This window comes from Nothoprocta perdicaria, unplaced genomic scaffold (assembly GCF_003342845.1).
Source record: "Nothoprocta perdicaria isolate Ctin4 unplaced genomic scaffold, notPer1 scaffold_132, whole genome shotgun sequence".
In the NCBI taxonomy this organism is placed as follows: Eukaryota; Metazoa; Chordata; class Aves; order Tinamiformes; family Tinamidae; genus Nothoprocta; species Nothoprocta perdicaria.
In genome coordinates this window covers 1,843,176-1,864,555 of record NW_020454450.1, presented here as the reverse complement: position 1 = coordinate 1,864,555, position 21,380 = coordinate 1,843,176, and the positions used below count along the sequence as shown (strand labels likewise).

Sequence of the window (21,380 nt, the reverse complement as noted above, 5' to 3'; positions counted from 1 at the left end):
ATAGTATAGATATTACATAATAGCATGCAATAAATGTTGCTCTAAAAGCTGAAAGAAACTTAAATGGTTGGGTTTTGATTTTACTGTCAGAATGTTCAGAGCAGCTAAAATACTGCTCTAAAATATTGCCAGCCAATGTTGAAAGTGTTTTGGTTTTTTTTTTTTTAATCAGGTGGACTTGTAAAAAGAATCCTAGAAACAAAGAAAGATTATGAGGCATCTCAAAAATCTTTAAAGTCTGCAGAAAAGGTAAGATGCAAATGACCTTTCAATAACTGTGAATATTAAAATATTTTAATAGTGACCTTTGCTCTCTATCTTAACCTTTTTTCTCCATTTTTGAATAAAGTCCTTGATGTGCTGTGCCGTGTTGTTGTTATTGTTTGTCTCTTGGACAGTATATTCTGTGGGCTTTTTTTTTTCTGCTTTTTTTTTTGTTTGTTTTATTTTGTTTTTCATGCTAGCGGGATTTGATTTTGATGTCTCTCTTTTGCTTTGTTTTAGTATTTCAGCGCACTTCCAGTAAGTTTCCTTTTGCCTWCTCTTGTGTTTTCTGGAACAAAGTGTGATTTTTCTCGTGATGAACAAGCAGTGCATTTGTACATTACTGTTTCAGTCATTGTCCCAGGCATTGGAAAGGTGGTATCTTAGTGCCAGCAAATGTTATTGTTGTCACTATATGGGAACTTGGGTGTGGATATAAAGTACAGTGGATATCTTCATGTCACTATGTGGACTTGATGATCTTGAAGGTCTTTTCCAACCGTAATAATTCTATGATACTATGATTCTATGTTACCTTTTACCTTAATTTACTATGAATTTCTTGATCTTGGGAAGGTTTTTGGGTAGTTTGTACAGGCCCTATGAATGGCAAGAAGTATGGAATAGTACAGCAATAAAGAGAAATTCATAAAATTTTGGAAAAACAGATGCTTTCCCAAATTTTTACATCTTCATACCGAATCTCTTCTCTTTTTTAATTGGTTACATTTTTTCAATATTGATCTGTGGTTTTACATGTAGCAGATATTTTTTAGTTGCTGAAACTCTCAAGAGTTGAGCCAAAGTGCTGAGCATGAAGCTTTTTCTTATAACTGTCTGAAATCAGTAGTTGATTTTGAAACCTTGACCACTCGATTGACTCTTTTTGCATTACCCAGTGCAATTATTTGGCAATGAATAATGATACTGCAAGGTTAGGAGCAAAAATTAGAGGGGAAAAAAAGTCCCTGAGGGACTAAAAAATCATAGTAGACYGTAGACAATTAAAAAAAATAAATTAAAAAATTGAAGCTTCCCTGTCCTTATAACGGCTTGTAGCAATCTGCGGCAAAAGTGGCACGCTGTTAACTTCTAGGATTGGAATTTTGGGAGGGTAAAATCAACAGACTCTTGCCTCAAACGGAGACACTCCCAAATGCTTTCCTGTCTAGTGGTGAAGGGTTATGGTGTCACGGAGACCAGCCTTCTCATTCCTTCCCTGCGAGCTGAGAAAGGCAGGCAGGCAGAGCAGGCCCTTGAGGGAGTATCTTCCTAGCTGAAGTTTGGCACCGGCTGAGATCAGACCCGCTCGACTCAAAAAGAATTCCTTGTGCATAATGGCAAGAGCTGATGCCGAAGAAAACGAGCGCCTGTTAAAATTGGGAAATGCTTTTTGTTTTCCTGCTGATGGTGGTGAATAGATACCGCTTCATCCAGAGAGCTGAACTGCAGATGTGCAGCTCGAATGATCTGTTTCTCTTGTTATTGGCTCTCTAATGAGCAAGTCTGATGTGAAAACTTGACTGCTTTAGTAAGTGCTGTCTTCATATAAGCGTTTGGAGAAGGSAAGGGCTAGAAGGTGATACTACTACTGTGTTTATGCAGTAGCTGCAGGGCCAGTTAATCGGGTGTGTGTTGAGCTGGCACTTGAGCAAGTGCTGTTCTTGTTTTTATAACTAGGTGGTGCTGTTTAATCATCAATCCTCAGGCTAAATTTTGGGACGTGATTGTTCGTTTAATAATTTCTTCTGCTAGTAGCTAATTGTGCTTTAGGCTACGCTCTTCCCTATTATCACTGGCAACTTAAGCATTGGACATAGAAGGAGACARTGGCTACGTTTTACAAAACCTCAGGGATTTTGTGCTTGACAAACTTCACTTGGTGCTTGTTGTAAACTTTAGTTATTTATTTTTCTGAGTAAATGTAAACTAATTAAAATTCTTCCCTTTTCATCTCTCAGGTAATTCAAATGCCCRTGGACAATTGTGTCCTTTTACACTCCCTCTTTAGTCCCACTGCACGTTTTCAGTCTCTAAAACATCCATTCAGTGCTTGCTTTTGTTGCATCTTTTGAAGCACTGTTCTCTTTTAGCAGCACTGATAATAGGCAGCTAATTCTGGAAAAAAAAAACCCAAACATGCTGACTTCCTAATTCATCACATGAGAACTTGCATGCAACTCTAAACTGCTGGAATATCATCTGACCTCAAATGCAAGCAGCTGGCTGCTGCCATGCTAGTTCTCTGCTCTGCAACTGCTTTTCAAATTAGGTTGAAGAAATCACTGTGATCCAGAGAGGAGAATCATAGTTTTCTTCAGAACAGAGGAAAAAACTTTGGAAAAGATGATTTGAAGAGCTTTTGGAGCTTGACAGWTGTAGGTCAGAAAACACAAGCTGGAAAGGTTATTTAATTCTGGGAATTTATTTTGGAGGATAAAGACGCTGTGGTGCAGGAGGTGGTAAAAGCAGAAAATACATTTCCAGTGTGGTTGCGTCTCTGGGAATATTTCAGGGATCAGAGAGATGCTGGGCTAGCAGGTGGGTGTCTGGCATGCGCATGTGGCCCTGGGGTCATGAGTGTGTCTCATCTCCAAGGGATGTTACAAAGATGACGGGTAAGGGAAGAGCCAGATTCATTCTTGGGAGATTGCAGACCAGGCGTGGTGGGAAGAGTAGTTATGTTACTGCTCTGCAGAAGCTCTGTGTAGAAAGGCAGCAAAAGTGATTAAAAAGGCAAGTTTARAGTGGCTCATTCCTGCCCTGAGCAGACAAATGGCACCATGTCCTGTTGTGTTGGTGGAACTGAGAGGATGGTGACCTGGACAGGGTGTCACGTTCAAATAGCCACAGATTTGAGGCCAGGTCCAATTTTGCAGTCTGTTGGAAAGGATATCAGACTCAGTGTTGACTATTTCTCCAACAGTTTTTGTTGATTTATTTAATTAGTTTTCCATCAGACTMTCCAGAAGAAGTAATTTTTACCTCAGTATGCGACTGCATTCCAAAATATATTTTTTGCAGAATAATCTGCAGTTGTACTTCTGTATTTTGAAATAAGATAATTTGAGGAATTATATCTGATGAAATGCAAATTATCCTGGTGCCTATGGATAAGAATGCATATCTGCCTTGTTTTTTGTTAAACTCTTCCATAGCTCTAAAAATGAAATAGAAAACCTATTCATTGATCATTAAAGCCTAATTCTGCAGTCAGTTAAGATGTGACTTGGGAAAATGAAGAGAGAAAAAGATATCTTTGTAGTGTGAGTGCTGGATCTTCTGTCTTTATTGAATGTTCAGTAATAAGCTGATGAATGTATTTACTTGACTTACTGTGAATGAGTAAACTAGAAATCAGCTAAGCCGATAAATTAGTATTTATTCAAAACATAACATTGCTGAAATCTTGAGGATGTTTCACACCTCCTGACTTTTGATTGCTGAGAAGCATTTGTTTGCATTACAAATATACATCTGAAGCCCTCTTTGTGCTGAGTTTCACAAACRCACTTCTGCTTTTTAAAAGTTTTATGAAGAAAAAGATAAAAGGAAAGACAAGAAGATTGGGGCTTCATCATGTAGATTTTGCATGTGCAGAGCTTAAAATAATATACACAATTTTCAGGTCAAACAGAGAGGTCATTCTGGAAATACACAAGATTTTTGCTGTCTTGATTAGCTGAATTCAGCTTAACAAATTCCTAAAAAAGACTTCCTCAATGTATTTGTTTAGAATCTGACCTCCTTATGTTAAACAGAGGAGGAAACAGATGTTACATTTTGTATTCCACTTCATTTATTGATATGCAGAAAATGTAGGCAGGTTATTAAATAGTTTAAGCAAGTGGGATCACAGAATTCCCATCTTTGCGCTACCCGATACAGTTCACAGACTTTAAAAAAGAGGCAGCTTTGAGGTCTGTGCTAGGAGCAAGTAATGTTAAATAGCTTAGCACCTGGATAATATTAATTTTAATTACAAATATTATAAATAAAGTTGGTATTTCTGAGTCCAGAACAAATATACTTGTCGCTGATTCTGTTTGTTTGAAGTTCTCCAGGTCACAGATTTTACATGAATCCATCAGCTGAACAAGGCTGGGTGTCCCCTGCTGATCAGTGCAGTTAGGAATATGTAATGCTACCCCTGTGCATTTGTATGTCCTGCCAGGCAGGTATTTTGATGAGACTCACTATTTGAGAGCACACGATGTATATGGCAGAATAAATGCTCACACTGAGATTTAGTAGAAATTACCTGCAGAAATGCCTTCTTTCTTGTGTGACASTGTTGTTTATGACGATGTGAGGGCAACGCAGCGCTTTGAATAAAGCTTCGTGACAAACTGCAACACAGAGTTCCTCTAATCTGGCCCATACCTACGTGGCAGCCCACTAACCTTCCGCTCAGGCGTCGTGGAACTTCAGTTGGGTGGATTATACTGGAATGTCCTTGTGCCCTCGTCGCTGCCAGCAGCTCTCACAAACACCCCATCGTCAGCACGTAGTTGCGTTACAAGCTGGGCAAGTGAGGTTTTGACGCTCTTGTGATGTTCCTGGAGTTATGGTCCCACTGCTGTAGCCTGTGTGCACAAAACCACAAAACGTTCTCCCGCGTGGATAWCGTATATGTGCAATATGAGTCAGCAGATGGATAAGTTAAACAGAAGGAATATAGAGGAGTGCAGTAAGACAGCTGTTATTTCCATACTGATGTGGAGTATCAGCTGTGCAGCAGTAAGGTTTTAGGAGACGCAGTGTAGGTGATCCTTAAGTACTTGGAGAAGCTTCTCCATGACTTTGCCYAGGGCGTTCTTCCAGGGCACATGCCTCAATAGCAGCTTGTGAGCACCAGGAAGACGCGTTAGAATGGCAGAGAGGCAGTTGTTCCCAGGAAGGAAGGGCACGAGCCCAAAGTTTCAGCGGTGTGAATGCGAGGAGAGYGCAGAAGCGCAGAGCTGCCGTGTTGGGCAGGGTCGTGCAGGACTGGCTCCCAGCAGGTCTGAGGTGACGCTGCCCGCCGTGTTACCCGCCCGGGAGGTACCGCTCGCGTTGTCTCCTGCTGCGCGCAGGGCCAGACTCGTAGCATTTGGCTAAACGTGCTGGGAGTTGCACCAAACGGCCGAGGGTTTACACACCGACTGCTTTGCAAAATAGAGTGAACGTGAACTTAAGCAGGCTGGCTCAGAGGAGTTGGGCAGATGTTCACCCAACCCTGTAAATTCCATTTTCTATGTAAGTATGAATTTCAAACTGAACATTTTAACCTTCCCACCCAGCATTTTTTTTTAATTTTTCTTTTTTTGATGTCTGTTAACTTTAGTAGGTCAAATAGACTTTGGTAAAGCCAATGGTAAAGAACATTGTACCTCTCATTCCTTGGCCTATTTCTGAACTCAGTACCTGGCATAGGGAGCAAAAGCGTCCTGCTCATTTGAAATGATTTAACATTTGGTTTTCCTTGTGCTTCTGAGAAAGAGTTTCTTTTGATAATCCCTAGTGGCGAGTTACAATCTGCTTAAARTACAGGCTCTGTAAAAAGCAACAGGGAAAGAAAACACATTTATGATCAAGAAATATTTTCTACAATAAAAAAATACCCTATGTTGTTGGTTTTACATTGAATGGATCAAAATTACTTGTCCAAAACGAGGTTTCTGTCCTGTCCTTGCTTATAGCAAGGGTAGGGGGGAAATGGTATAGCTCAATAAAACCGTGATTACTTGGGTCTGTTTTCATAATGAGACATAATACAATAGTTAAAAGGGACTGTAGAAGCTATTAACTTCTTGATGTATGTTTCTTCTAATTTGGTTCATATTTTAAAAATTTAATTTTTTTAAAAGTGCCATTGATGGGAATAAAGGAGACACTATATAAAAGTAGTCAAATATTGGTTATAGAAATAAAACTTTCAAATGGTTTAAAAAAAAATCATATCACCTCTTTAACTTTGTAGATGTCAGGCATTTCACGTGTRTTCAACAGCATGGATGTTGGAAATTAATGTCTAGTGAATGATGTTTTTTATAGAGCTGTACACACTGTAATGTTTATACTAATTTCTTTAGCAAGGGGAAATTAAACACAAGTAAATCCTGGTGGTTTGGGAGGCCTTGATGATAATTTCTCCTTTAATGATTAAAAAGCAAGTTTCTGCTGCTTAATTTCTCAAGTTCTTGCATCCAGGCCTGTGTTGTGTTCTGTTCGGGCTGAGGTAATGGGAAAGGCAGACTTTTCCCCAGGAATCCAAAATAAACATTTATCTTGGTGCCTTACAAAAAAACATGAAGGAAAGGAAGCGTGTTGGGCCTACAGAAGTGATACAGTCTTTTATATGGGGATAATTTATTAATTCTTGGGCCTTTGTGAAAGGAGAGTTCATGGAGGTGTGTGACCTAATTAAATAGCCTGGAACAATTCTGATTCTGGCATTTTTCTTCAAACTGAATATATCCTGTTACATATTTGTGCAAAATGAGCAAAGGTGGCATTGAGGACTCTTACCACCCACGTTGCTTGTTGTAACAAACCATCTGCCGTAATGCTTGGTGATCTTAAAAAAAAGTGTGCAATGTAAAATTTAACCCATCACTGCAACTACGAAATTGAGAATAGCAATGTGATTTTTTTTTCTTATTTACTTATAATCAGCAATAACTGCCCAGGCTTGACTTTCTTGAGGATTATTCTGTGGTCTGAGCTTAGCTTCCTGTAGCCTGTRGGAAATGCAACGTGGCATCTTGGAGTAGAAATGCTAGGGAAATGAAGGAAAGGTTTGGGGTTATTTTTTTTACCTCTCAGGTGAGGAGGAGCAACAGTGTTCCAGCTAAACCATCACGTCTGCTCTTGTTGGGAGATTTTTCTTAGAAGCTTAGAAACTAAGTGCTCTTCTTTTAAATAAAGCTGTCTTTAAAAAAAACTCTTGTTCACTATTGCATGAGTTGGGCAGCATGTGTTTAAAAGACTTTGAGAAGCCTTTTGACGTACCTGTTTTAAGCTCAACTAATATTTAATAGAAGTTAGTGGTTTTATATTTCAGTGCTTGAAATGACTTTGGGTGTGAAAATATCTTGCCTTTCTAACATCAGCTTTGAAGAATTGAACTGCACAARGAGTATACTGGAGTTACAGGAACACTAAAATTATTCTTGTATATTTACTAATGCACTTTAGATGCACCTTTCTAATATATAGTATTTCATTGTATTTTGTTTCTCCTTAAGCTTCCATGTAGTATAGTGTATTTCAAGTTGTYAATTGCATCTGTAGTTTTAAAATATCCTTTTGCCCTTGTTTATTGGAATATGGAATTTTGTTTCTCCTCTTTTCACAATACATTTCCTGAGGTTGAGAACTGTGACTGCTTGGACCACCTAGGAATCGGGGAGGTCATTTCAGCACTGCAAGAGCATAAACCTGTGAAGTCAGCATTTGTAAAATAAGTGTGAAGTGTTCTTCATGTTTCCATACACAGAGCTACACCCTACAACAACTGACAGGCTGGATTTTCTTGCTGCAGGGATGATTGTATTTGCAACAAATTCCTTACCTCTTGCCTGTGGCTTCTCGTAAGGGGTGGGGTGAGGAAAATGGCAAGGAGCTGGTGCATTTMAGAGGAGAGGAAAAACAAGGCAATGGGATTTTCTTTTTCTGGGAAGCCAAATATGGTATAACTCTGCTCTGCTGCTGAACTGAAAATAACTTTTTTTATAACCTCTCAGGTATATGTGGCACGGAGTACATATATCATGGAGTAAGACTTTCATAAGGCATTGGTGGAGCACAACATAGCAGGAACTCTACTAGGAAAACCTAATCAGACTAGAGACACTTAGAAAAAGACTTAAATTGTTGGAACGGTGCAGTTTTGGTACTGTGGTTTTACCAGTTAGAGCAAGGCAGGTTAAAAAAAAAATCACAGTGGGGAACCTCTCGTGAACCCGAGGGGATGTCTGTGAGCGCGGGCAGTGCTGGTGTGCAGAGCTTGGTTTTGGCTGTGATCTGTGCCGTGGGGCTTGCAAGACCAAGAGGAAAGGACACGGGTGAAGTTGTAGGTAATGTGTCTGGTTATGATGCCCACCGGTTGGCCAAATATGTGATCCAGGAGTGCAGGTTTCCATGGCTTGTGTTGCGAAGAGGGGCTCTTCCCGTCTCACAGAGGAAGCCATGGGGCAAAATGCAGYGCTTTTGCCTTCACCTTGTAATGTGGATGGCTCCAGCAAGCGCCTAAACACCCTGCTTTATGAAGTGCAGGGTAGTGAAACACCTGCTTCTGGGAGAGAGGTACGGCTTGCACGAGAAGGAATTAAGATGAGTGTTAGCTTTAACAGTTTAGCCAACACTCATGAGTTGACTTAGGAAGCAAGGTCACAAGTTCGGCAGCGTTCATCACTTCAGCCCTGTTCCTAATTAAACATTTAAGCTTATAAAATCACAGGAAAGTCAGAGGAGTCCCACGCTTTTCATGKGCCGCGCGCGCGTGTGTGTGTGTGGTAAAATGCAAAGCGTCGGGAGTAAGTAAATCTCAGCCTTCCAACCTTTAGAAGTATTTTTCTAAAAAAAATCTATATCAGAGTTTATCGGGAAGCTGAGGGCTGCTGAAATGTGTTTGGCAGTAGTCCCTGCTGCCTCCAAAGCCAGCTGAACAAACAGCCCACAGCTCACACAGGAAGACGGGCCAATTGAGTAGGAGGGCAGGAGGGGACAGTGTGGTCGATATTTTTGGGGTCCCAGTGTGYGAGCAGCTCGCTGCCACCTCTGTGTTTTTGTAGCCGTTAGGAACTGTGTTTGGTTGCTTGATCTCACGGCCGAGGTGGCAAAGAAGGACCTTTCCACTTCGCTAGCATACATTAAATAACTGAAAGGACTTTATACTTTGCTGAGAGGCTGGTGCATCTCAAAGGAAACACAGTTTGAGGATCAGACATGTACAGATCGTGGAAGGAAGGAAAGAAAGAAAGGTTGTTTTTGTTAAAGAGCTGGCTGGAATTGGATTATTACTGAACGTTAGTGATACGGCRTCATTTTGCTCTTAGCACTTTAGCAACTTGAGCAGATACTTCACTGCACTTGACATCAAGTGAGCTGGTAGTCTTCCAGTGACCGACTGCAGAGGCTCTGCTGGCTGCACACGAGGGAAGCGCGCACAGGACCAAGTTATTTTTGCATAGTGCAGTTTATTGAGGCCACATCTGCAGCCCGCATGCTTTTCAGCCACTGTCAACAGAACTGCGAGGACTGGAATAACCACTTGCTATTTTTGTTATGCAACTTGAAGTGCTRTTATTAGAAGCAACATTAGGAGATGGAATTCCACGTACAGAGAGTGGAGAGATGAAGAGCACAATGATTCAGGCAACTTTAGTGATATGTTGAAAGTGCCCTTGGGTCTCTGATGTTGCTCCACAGTAGGAGGAGAACGCTTGCRAGCAGGTGCAATGAATGCTTGTGGTGCCCAGCTTGGGAGCCAAACACGAAGAGCTGTGATGCCTCTGTGTTGTCAAAATTAGCATCTTCCAGAAATCATAACCCTCTTCCTCAAGAGCTCAGCACGGCCTTTCTTCAGGTTGTTATGCAGAGGCAAGTGTGCAGCTGCACTTGGTCAGCCCAAGAGGGAGAACATCCAGCTCAGCTGGGTGCTTCTCTGGCCACATATCTTGGCTCTGATTCTCCAGCTAGTCCTCCTGCTTCGAGCAGGTCTGGCTCATCTCTGTGGCTCAGCCACCCAGCAGGAACAGTGAATCCACATTCACGATACTCTGGTGAGTGGTGGGTGGAGAAGATGAGTCTATTCCTACATACTCTGCTTTCCTTAGTGCAGTGGCTTGTACTTTGTACTTCACTTTTATGTGACCTAACCTTGGGCAGTTCTTTCTCGGTGCTGTCCACTGTTTTGAATAATTTGATCAATGATTACACCTGATATTGGAGACTGACATAAGGTGTTTGATTGGAGACTTATTTTCTACCTGCTTTGTTTTTTTGAAGTGTCTTGTGGCACCCGAGAAGCTCTCGGGTTTTCCTTGGAGTAGCAGCTTGATAAGAAAAGTATTGCTGAGTAGTGCATGTGTGTGCTTCTTTTTAGTGGTGTCACATTAGGCCACAAAAACTTGCCCTTTGAAATACAGAAAGGTATACAGAAAAGTAAATTATGAATGGACAAGAGATGTTCTTCAAGCCACCTATTGCTTTCGGAATGATCATGCTGAAAACTGCAGAGGGAGGTCACTTAAGGGATCAGTTATTAGCTGTACTTTTATGCACTGCAGATCTGAAAAGCAGTGTAATACTGCTGCTGCTATTAAACAGTTATGTGCTAAGCAGTCACTAACAGATACTTAACCTAATTTTCATGATTTCTTTCTTCATCCTTCCCATTAGGAGAAGCCCTTTGTGTCAGAAGCAGCTAGGAAGAAAGAGAGAGACTTGGTAGCCAAAGAAATCGAGAGGTTGCAGGTCTCTATTCAGACTCTGTGCCGGAGTTCCCTTCCTCTTGGCAAGATCATGGATTACATCCAGGAGGACATGGATGCCATGAAGAACGAACTGCAGATGTGGCGGCACGAGAACAGGCAGCTTGCAGAAGCTCTGCAGAAAGAGCAAAGGTGAGTGTGTGCAGGGAAAGCTTTATTTATTGGTTTTATTTTTCCTCCTGAGATCAGTTCCTGTTTGGAGAAGGAAGACTTTTACAGACATTTRAGGTGAATTTGCCATCTGGCTTATTTGCTTTCTGGAATTTTTTGAGAGTCTTTTTAAAATTCACTGTAAAGGAATTTTCAGGTCACTTTCACATAATGTTTGTCACAAGAGTGAGAGGAGATTGAGCATGTTTGTATGAGACAAAAGGACTTGGTGTTTTGTTTGGTTTCTCTCAGAAATGTATAAGGAGTAGTGAGGAGGAGCACGTCAGAAGAAAACCTGAGTTTGGAAAGGGGACTAGTAGTGGATTCCTATGTGCCAGAACAATTCTCTGTATTCTGTAATGGTATTAATAGCAAGCGTTCCTGTCAGTTAATAATGAAAAAACACCACCAGAAAGCCAGGAGAGTGAAGATCACACGTACGGCATGCCTCACCAGTGTCCCTTATTATTCTCCTTGGAAGTGGAAATTGTCTCCAATTTTATTTCCTTAGATCTTAAATAAGAGCTAAATTATTATCTTGTGTTCACAATCGATCTGGATAGTTTTGCTCCTCTCTGAAGTGACATGCTTGGTTTGTACAGATGAAAGTATGCCACTGGRTGGGATCCTTAGCTAAGTCCTGTCTTGGTAGCCAGTAATGTGCTAAATGTTAGAAATTTGTTGTTGCTGGCTTCATCTACAGACCAGAGTGGGAATTAGGGTTTTGATTCCCATATAAATTATAGTGATGCTAATTCCTTGTAGCACCTTTACTACATAGCAACTTCTACCCCAAAACGTTGTGAAACTCTTAAATTTCAGCTGACCTTAGAACACAAAGCCCCTCTAAAGAGAACGGAAAAGTTACTTGACATTAAGTTAATGCTTTGAGAAACTGAGGCATTGACTCATTTGCCTTTGCGCAGAAAGTCCCAACCACGTAGCAGAATAAAACGAGGCAGGCTCAGGACTTCCCCCAGTCGTGTGCTTGCTTGGTGGGTCTCCTTTGGACTTGCCACACGAGYCATTTCCCCTTCAGTTGATCGCCCTGCTCCGTGACTGTACCTGCCCGTCTGGCTTCGTGTGTCTCCTGATTTCCCAAACAAATTGTACTCTAGTCAAGGCAGATATCCTTGCTGTTCATGCAGGAGGGGAGAGGGAGGGAGAGGAAGGAACTGCCCAGCTGATTTTGTTTGGGGATTTGTGTCAAACCAAGCTTTGGGCAGCTGTTTCATGAGATACTGCAGAGACCAACATCTCTTTGTTGAGGCCCTTCAGTTCCCTTTAATAAGCTAAGACTGCGGCAACATATCCCAGCACTTCACAGAATCCTGATCAGATCTTTGTAGTGCTACAGTGTGTCAGATCCTTCAGGGAAGAATTGCACAGCTCAGATGTGAAGAATACAATGCTTCCCATATGCAGTGGAATTTGGACGCACATCCTTATTTTCTTTGCTCCTGTGAAAGAYGATTGAAGGATCCCATTGGGAAACGCTAGTGCAATTTCCAGTGGTAGCTTTTTGGTGATTTATTCTAATAYGGTAGAAAGCTAAACGGTTTTGAGATGCAGACCTTGGCTAATGAGTTCTCAAAGCAATGGGGTAATTCGGAATGACAGTGTGGGTGGTTCAGCCCATCGCTTCCCTGGCTGTTAGGTGTGACTGCAAATCCGCAAAGCACGAGGGCAGGGGCCRCGTTTCTGAAAGCCAAAGCCCTGTTTGTTTAAAATACTCCGGTGCTATTGTGGTTTAATAGCTTAGGATTCCCTTTTATTACATTTTTTACTGGTGTGGGATTGCCTGCTCTCGTTAGCAGCTAATGAGGGGTCAGTTCACATGGACATCTGCCCTTTYTCAGACTTCTGCCTGTAGTAGCTGCTGGCCTTAGTGTCATGTAGGAAATAGCTGGTCTTGGGCACTTTCCTTTCCCAGGTTTATAAGGCACATGGCAGCCTATCATCTTCTCCCAGTTCCTTTTGAGTGCGTTTCTTTTTCTCCACTTCCCATTTCTTTGCCATTTTGCAGTAGATTGCAGTTTGCTTTCCCAGAGAAGTAAAATTGAGTGGARGTTGTCAAGATAGGTGGCTGGGAGTGGGTGGTCAGGCATTAGTTAGCCTTAGGGTCAACATAAATAAGCAGAAGTGGCTCCAGGACTCATTTATCTTCTGACTGGCAACAGCTTTGCTGTTTTTCTTCTGTCCCAAGAAAGAGTCGGTGGAGAYTGCTGCCATCTCAGGAAAAGGAGTGTTAACCCCCCGGTTTGGGGAAATGCCTAAGTGGGAGCCTGGATCCGTTCTGCTGTTCCGTGGTTGAACTTTCTGAAGCTCACTTTTCCTCACAYCTACCACTACTCTCTCTACTTTATATTTCTTCATCTAAGCAATGTACTCCTCCCCTTAAAACTCTTGTGGGGAAGGCTGTGGGGAGAGATGGCAGGACCCAGGGGTGCCAGGAGAAGGTGGGTGTCCCTTGTGCCATGTCCCACACAGTCGAACGCCAGCTAATCCACGTGCCAGGCAGTTGCGGCTCTTGGATGGGTAAAATAAAAGAAGTGCCTGACAGATACACACTGCAGGATGAAATAACTGCAAAGCAAAGAGATCTTCCTGGGAAAGCAAGGTTAGCCAAGAATTTCATGTTTGCTGTAGAATTGTGGGTGATCACTGCTGAACAWTATTCTTCTCTGTCCATGTTGTTAGCTTTGCCTTTGTGCTTATTCTCCACTTTTTTCAGGAAGGGTGGGCACAGCTTAAATTCTTTGCAAGCTTCCAAGTATTGAATATACTTTCTTCAAGGAATAAGTAACCTAAAGCAGCTTAAAGTTCCCAGGAACATTGTGCTTTTTGTGTCTCTTTCAGTATCACAGACAGTGCTGTCGAGCCCTTAAAAGCTGAACTGGCTGAACTGGAACAGTTGATTAAAGACCAACAAGACAAGATCTGTGCTGTAAAATCTAATATTTTAAAGAACGAAGACAAAATCCAGAAGATGATTCTYAGCATAAACCTGTCTTCAAAAAGGTAAAGAAGAGAAAAAAGCATCGGAACGGACTGGCATTTCTACGAAATAAAAGCAAAATAGCAGAGGAAAAATTAACATATGCCTTGTTCAAATATAAAATTAAGGACCAGAAGCCTAAAGAGAATATGAAATCCCATTATTACATTCTTTTTTAGAGGTTTGTATTGCCCAGGATAAAATTATATTTATTTGAGTGCAAAAGTTACAGAACTATTAAAATAAGTTGTTTCTTTAGATGTGAACTGTTGTTGCTTGCTTACTAGGGTTTTGCAGCCCCCTTTTCATCCCTGGCCTCTTCAGGGCAGTTTCTGAGCCAGCCCTCTTACATAACCCTTTCCTTTCCTCATACCCACTGAGGTCACTTTTGAACATACTCYCAAGAAAAAGGAGTTTTAGTTGTTTTTTTGCCCCTTTAAAAATTGTTTCAGATCCCCTCGGGTTAGAAATTTGCATCATCCTGTCCATTATTTAAAGGTCTTGTAAAGAAATCTGTAAAAAAATTCCTGAAGATCAAGAAGTAAAGCTGTGGGTAGCAGGCACTTCTTTGCATCATTACAAAAATGATGTCATGTTTTCAGAGCTATGAGGAATCTTATTAAGGAGCTGCTAAAAATGCAGTGTGAGCATCGCCATGTAAGGGAGCCGAAGCATTTTATCTGTGCAGGTGTTAATTCTACTTTTATTGCATATGTTCATTTGGAAAGGATTAATTTAAGCACCCATTTCCTCCCCAAAGCATGTTCCTATAACTTTTTGTATGTGAATAATTTTAATGATTTTTTTTTATTTAACTACAGTTGCCTATACTGCTTTCCTACTGACCTCTTGAGTGTATGGCACGTTAAAGTCCAGTGCACTTATTCCTAACTCTAAAAAGCATATTAGAATAGACACAGCTGTATGGTGCTGCACTGAATAGGAGGCTTCACTCCTTTGCAAGGCTGTTCTCTGAAGATTTTTGCAACGTGCAAATACATCTTCTATTCCCATGTTGTTTGGATTGTGTAGGAACTGGTCGAATCCTCCTATTTTCCATATTAATTGGGAACTTTTTTTGTCCATCAGACCTTTYTAAATCGCTTTAATGGGGGCTCTCAAATATGACTCAGTAGGCATAACGAGAGTGCTTTGAGTAAATCTCACCTTTTCGTCCTGTCATATTGCTACTTGTAGAGACTTCTAAGGACTTGCTGAAGACTTTGGGGTAGTTCAAAGCAGTTGGTTCACTTATCTGAGCCCAATGAAAACAGATGCAGTTAAATTGTCTACAAAAAATGTATGGGTATGCACTTGTTAGCTTTAAGTTATTGGTTCACTCTTTTCTGGATTCATGTATTCYTCACTGATGAGTTTTGGTGTGATATTTCAACACAGTTGAATTTTTTGAACCAAATACTCATTTATCATAACTCTTACAAATACCACTTTGTTTTGCTTTTCGCATGTAATATAAGCAAAATCATTCATTTGAATACTTTCCCTGAAAACCAATGTGAAAACTACCAAAATCTCTTGTYGTTTTAATGCAAGAGTAGGCAGAGAAATCTTAGATAAAGTGTCAAGTTGTTCTGTAACTAATATCCTATTTGATGCTTGGCAGTTGAGTATCAGATTAATTCTCTTGCAATGTATTTCATGACTTAAGTCCCCTGCAGTTCTTCACATTTGCTTAGTCTCTTGCTTGGTATGTAAATATGAGTAGGACTGGTTTTGTAGAAATGTATAGCAAGTACACTGTAATGTGAGTGTAACTGTACAGAGCATCAGATTGTATCATAACATTTATTTTTCTTTTATATAAAATCATTAAAAATGATTGCCTATTTTTCTAGGAATTGATGTGTTTGCATTGTAAAATTCACATTTTAAAGTGGATACAGAACAGCAGCGACATCTTTTGAAAGCATCGGTGGGAGACTTGGGTGGAGGATTAGCTTTGCAAGGCTTTGTCTTGAAAGCTTTTTGTGACTTTGCTGGCAACCTTTATGCTGGGAAATGTTGTGAGAATTCAGCTGACACTGTGGAGCCATTGCAAGAGAGACTAGCACGTGTCAAAAAAAAAAATCAACCAAATGGATAATCACAAAGTAGCTTTACTGTTTAGTATGCTATGGCCGTTCAAAGGGCTCTATGTGTGTTTAAATGAACGAGGAAGTGGGGGAGGATTACTTTTTATTTTGGTYGCTGCGGAGCGAGCTGGGGTCAGCCCTGAAGGTAATTCACACCAGGACTTGGGACTGTGACAGAAACTTGGTGCTTAAAATGACTCATTTCTAGGCCCAAAGCAATCAGCAGTTTATTGCTTCTAGGAGGAGTTGTGTCCTCGCTTCAGGCACTGTAAGGGCAMGATGCTTTGGTGCATGGGATTTTGGTGCCTGGATGGTGAAGAGAAAGTAGGGGACATAGGAAGGAATAAGGTAAGTACTCGAGGCTGTGTTCTTAACTGTCCATGACATTATACTCTTTGCTTTTGAATTGTTGCTTTAATTTTTTTTTTAATTTCAATATTTGAACTTCAAGTGTGAAGCAAAAATCATCGTGTTCTGCGTGTTCAGAAAGACTTGACGCTTGCCAGTGTGAAACTGCAGCTGGGCCCTGTGTTATCACCCTTCCTGCTCACCCAAGGTTGGAGCCTGTCCACTGTGCTCCTGGTCTTGCCGCGCGTGTGAAGGGAAAGGGCTTCAGGAYGTCCATCAGAAGCCCCAGAGCCACAGAACTGATGGAGAAGGAACAGGTGGACGATATGTAACTCCTGAGCGTTTGGACTCTTCTTCTTTCTGCAGGGCCAGGTTATTTCATCAACTGTGGGGGTATAAACAGTGTGATTTCCATGTAATCTGTACTGTCAGCTTTGGAAGAAGCAGGTGAGTCGGAGACACTGGAATTGTCACCATTTAGCATGACTTGGGTGTCTAGAGCCACTTCATCCTGGAGTGCTGAAACTCTTGATGTTGTTGCCTACCAGCTCTGAGGTCTGTGCTTTGCGAGTTGCATTAGAAGGGACTGTCCAGTGAAAAGGGGCAGAAAGTCTGGTGCTCATCATTAAACTGGGTGTCGGGGGCACTGCTTCAGTTTCCCGTTTGCCAGGCTTTCTGGGAGACCTCAAGGACATAGTCTGGATCTTCAGGCACCCGTTTTCTCTTGATGAAATGGGTGGAAGTCCTGCTCTGCCTCTCTGTGAGGCCGGATGTATCCCAAGTGGGGCTGTAAATGCTCCATTCAGCAGGCAGGAAAAGGAGAGGGAGGACACTGGGACAGAGACACCTTTTTGGTCTCAGCTTGTGTGGCTGCTCTTAGGAAGGATCCCAGCCCTGGGCTGCTGCTCAGTGATAATGAGCAATAATAACTTGTTGGCTGCGCTCCCTACATGACTATTTACTTTCTGCATCATATATCACTTTAAAACAAGAATCAATCGATGCTAGGGTTTAATGAATGACATATAATATCTCCTGCAGTCCTAGCTTACTCTTTGTGCMTTGGTCTTTTTTTTAGCTTTTGCATTGCAGACTGAAGGAATGAAAATAGTGCCTCGGAGCCAGGGCTGCTTTAAAAGCATAAAGAGCATAAAGTGCTGCCTCTTTAAAAGCAGTTTGAAGAGGCAGCACTTAGAAAAGCAGAGAAGCATCTGCACATCACAGAGGGACAGAGCCTCTGTGAAAACAGCCCGGGCRGAGTGTGTCTGTGTGTGTGGGGGGGTCTGCCTGAGTTTCTCTTGCGTGCAGCACCTTGCCTGTGCACAGGACTTGCATTTTTACCTTGTGGGTGGTTCGTTAGCAAGGGAAACTTTCTAGCATGGTGGTTTGGGGTTTAAAAGCCCTTACATTGTCAGGTCCTTGTGGAGCTAATGGAATCTGACAGTTCTGGGAGGCAGAACTTGTGTTTCACGACGTGCCTGACATTCTTGCGCAGGTTGTGAGGTGGCTGCCAGCCCCTCTGGTTTAGGTCTGGGGATTATTTTTCAAATGAAAAGGTGCAACACTTGTCAGCATCCTGAAACCCAGTGGCTGGGCAGTGAGTGGTGCAGGCTGGGCAGCAGGGATGGGACCTCCCAGGTGAAAGGGGTTCAAGTCCAAGCATGAGCCTGGGGGAGAGGGCAGGTGCTGGGATGAGCTCACATGGGAGGGCTGCACATTGCCTCAGGTGGGTTGTCTCCTCTTAGTTGATGTAGGTGCTAGAGGAGCCTCATCTGAGGACGTTGGTGAGTTCTCCAGATGTTCAGACCCTTCCCTAGGGTGGGAATGGAAGAGGCTTCTGTCCRTCTCTGAATGGTTCATGTGAAGCTCCAGGGACTTGGCTGGAGTTTAGGTGTCAGAAGGTCCAGTTGTGGTGCAGAAGGAACCCTGCTCTTCTCACCCCTCAGCTCCAGTGGCACATGGACCAGGTGTCCCATRTCCAGAAACACTGGCCGTTGCCGTGCAGGCTTATTCTATATTCATCACTTTGGATGTGCTTTGTTCATCTCATTGTCACATTGAGGTCAAAAATGGGATGAATTGCTACCTACAAGTAATAATTTGTGTTGTCCATAGTAGTGGCTTTGGGTGGAAATCTCAGAGAAAGCTGTTTACTTCACTGGTGCCTAAGGCTAAACAGATTTAACACTTCTTTTCTTGGTGCATTTTGCACATTAGCAGTTCTTGCTGGAGCTGGCCCTGAGTGCTCGTGTTTCGGCCTTGGAGGTGAGTGCTGTGCGGTTTGTCTCTTTCTGGACCGTGGCTCCAGGCTGCCTGCTGACACGGGAAGTTGCCGCTACCACGCTGCACGTTTCATTATCCCCAGCAGCCTGGGAGCAGGGAATACCAGCATCATTATTTTGCAAGGAAAGCTAAAGTTCTGAAGATCAGGTGTGAGCGATCCCGGACGTGCCACCTCCAACACAACCACGGAGCACACGTCCCTGCATCAAGTCTGCCCTGTGTGTTTCTTTATCCCTTTGACCTGGTGCCTGACCTTGCARTGTAATGACCCTGATCCAGCCCGGATTGCTGTGCTGCTCCTGGGGATCTGAAGACCAGATGGAAACAACTCCTGGCGCAGAGTCATAGTTAWGCTTGCTAGGTCGGGAGGGCTGAGCGAGGGACACGCTGTTGCTTCCTCCTTAGCCAGACGCCGCTTTCAGCTGACTCCTCAGYGCAATTTGCTGTATTGGGTTTCTTCCTTTATGAAGCCAGAATAGTTTAGAGACCTCAAGGACAGTCTCTTGCCTATTGGGTTACTTCCCTCGAGCACATCTTGGAACGTAAGGGGGGGAAATGCCAATTACTTTTAAATACTTCATAATTGCAAAGCTGTAGCAGTATTTCTTCATCTGCAAAGAAAAGCCTGGCATTTGTAAGCCAGCCAATGCCTGTAAGATTTAGGGGATGCAGCCTGTTGAAAGCTGATCGGAACTGGGCTCCCAGACAGCTTTGCTTTAATAATTAGACAGATCCAGTCATTTACCAAAGYGCCATGTGCCCATCCACTGAGGAAGCCACCACCACCCTTGGCACGGCTGCTGGGGCTGCAGAAGCAGCAGGTCAGAGCTGGGCTGTCGGGCTGTGCATGGGCGTTTTTAGTGCTTTTAGACATCCATCCTTCTCCACTAGCACACTRTGAGGGGCTGGGTTAACACTGGGACCTTAGACTTCTTAGGTCACTGCAGCAAGATTCATCTGGACCCTGTCACTCGGGGAGCTGCCAGCCCTGAGGGGATCTGAGCTACCTGGGAGTGACAGACCCACACTGCAATGCCCCAAGGACTGGCACATACCTGTTCCCAAGCGCTTCCCGAGAGGTATTGTGAGAAAATACTAAGGAATAATACTTGCTGTATTTTTCTTTTTTTTTTTTTTTTTTTCTCTCCAGTGAGAAATTTAATTAGAAAGAATTAAAATACATAGTTTATGGTTTAATTTAATGTGACGAAAAAAAGGATCAGCTCCTTTGCCCCATACCTAAATCCCAACCTGAAATGATGGCAGCCGGGCCTGGAATTATACCTGACAACCACAGAAGGGAAATGCTTACCGGGAAGGAAAGACAGAGAAATTCCACTTCAGATTTATGACTTGTGAAGCAGAGGTTGCACGGGTTAGCATTATTTTATGCTGGGCTGGTCCCACAGACTCAACTTTGTTGTGAGCTTGGGAATGGGCTGAAAACTGATTTTGTGAGCTGCTTTCACAGGTCGCTTGTGTGCTCAGGTGTGATTTTGCGGCTCTACGGCTCTGGTAGCTACAAATAGTGCAGCATTGTGTTAGGCTTTGCATGGAGCACACGTTTGCCCCTGCTAGGTGGGCTGCTTCTGTCCCCAGCTCGCTCTTCTTGGGGACTTTGGTTTGGATTGTTGAAGTGGTTGAGGAGCATCTGTTGGGAATAGATGAGGAGAGCTGTCCCCTGGGCTACTGAGTCGATAGGGCTTTTCCCTCTGCCATCCCCAAGCCAGCTTGGTGGCAGGTTTCGGGGAGGGAAATAATCCACATGTCTTAGACACCCCCCAGCTCAACCCTTCTTCTCCCAGACAGCGATTTTTAAAGCCAATGCGTGTGCTCTTTGTGTGGGAGACACGGCAAAGTCCAAATCCCTCTGCAGAAAGCACGTGCAGCCCTCAAGGAGAGGGACTCCACACACTGCGGTTTAGGCACACGCTGCCCTGCACGGGATGAGTTGGAGAGGCCAAAGTGCTGTAGAAAGTCATCTCCAGACAGTGGAAAGCAGTGCCTGAACAGAGAGCAAAAACCTTCTCCTTGAAGCCCTGAGAAAACAGCCGTGTCCTGCAAAAGAGTGTCCTCCTACGGGGAAAGCCAATGTTCCCACACAGTGGAAAGTCTCATTCCTAAGAAAAACCTGCTTCCTGATGGATTTTCAATCTTTTTTTTTCTCCATTTGAAATACTAAGACTTTTGAAGAAGAGGAAATGTCTTTTAAAAAGAGTGTCCTGGTGGAAAGGCTTTTTTCTCCCTCTTGTATACATCTTTTTCATTTTTTTCCCCCYGTATGGGAAAAAGATTCTAATTCTCAGGACCTGCTTAGTGTGCGCTGGCCCCGTGAAGGGACAGGACCAGGCAGGGCAGCCTGGGCTGTGTTAGGGCAGCTGGTCCCCTGCCATGTAGGCAATGGGCATTCAGTGGTGGCTGAACAAGGGATGGGGATGTTGTCTCCCTGTATGCAGGRGGCACATTAGGTAACTCCTTTCTGAGAGCTGGGGACAGATACAACCCTACAGGTTTGTACCCCTGGACGTGCAGTCGAGGCAGCTCCCTGCTCCCCCCTTGCTCCGAATAAGATGTCACATAGGTGACAACAGAAACAGAAATCAAATCTACCTTGGAGGATCCATAAGCTTGTCTTTACTGCAGGAGGTGTTAAAGGTTAATCACAATAACGTAAAAAAGAAAAGAGAATCCATGCAATAGAAACTGTATAAAAAACAAAACAAAACAACTGCTACAACCCCAAATTGAGAGGAAACACAAGATAGC

At 42.9% G+C, this 21,380-nt stretch overlaps 1 protein-coding gene across 2 annotated transcripts in view; it reads left to right on the top strand.

Moving 5' to 3' along the window:
• Nucleotides 1-15,502, top strand: part of TRAF3IP1 (TRAF3 interacting protein 1) — a 35,186-nt gene extending 19,684 nt beyond the window's left edge. For both annotated transcript variants that reach the window (XM_026033753.1, XM_026033752.1), the window contains 3 exons: nt 173-249; nt 10,651-10,874; nt 13,752-15,502. In XM_026033753.1, the coding sequence (XP_025889538.1) occupies nt 173-249; nt 10,651-10,874; nt 13,752-13,917 (467 nt within the window). In that variant the 3' untranslated portion in view covers nt 13,918-15,502. The remainder of the gene's footprint in view (nt 1-172; nt 250-10,650; nt 10,875-13,751) is intronic.
• The last annotated feature ends 5,878 nt before the right edge of the window (nt 15,503-21,380 follow it).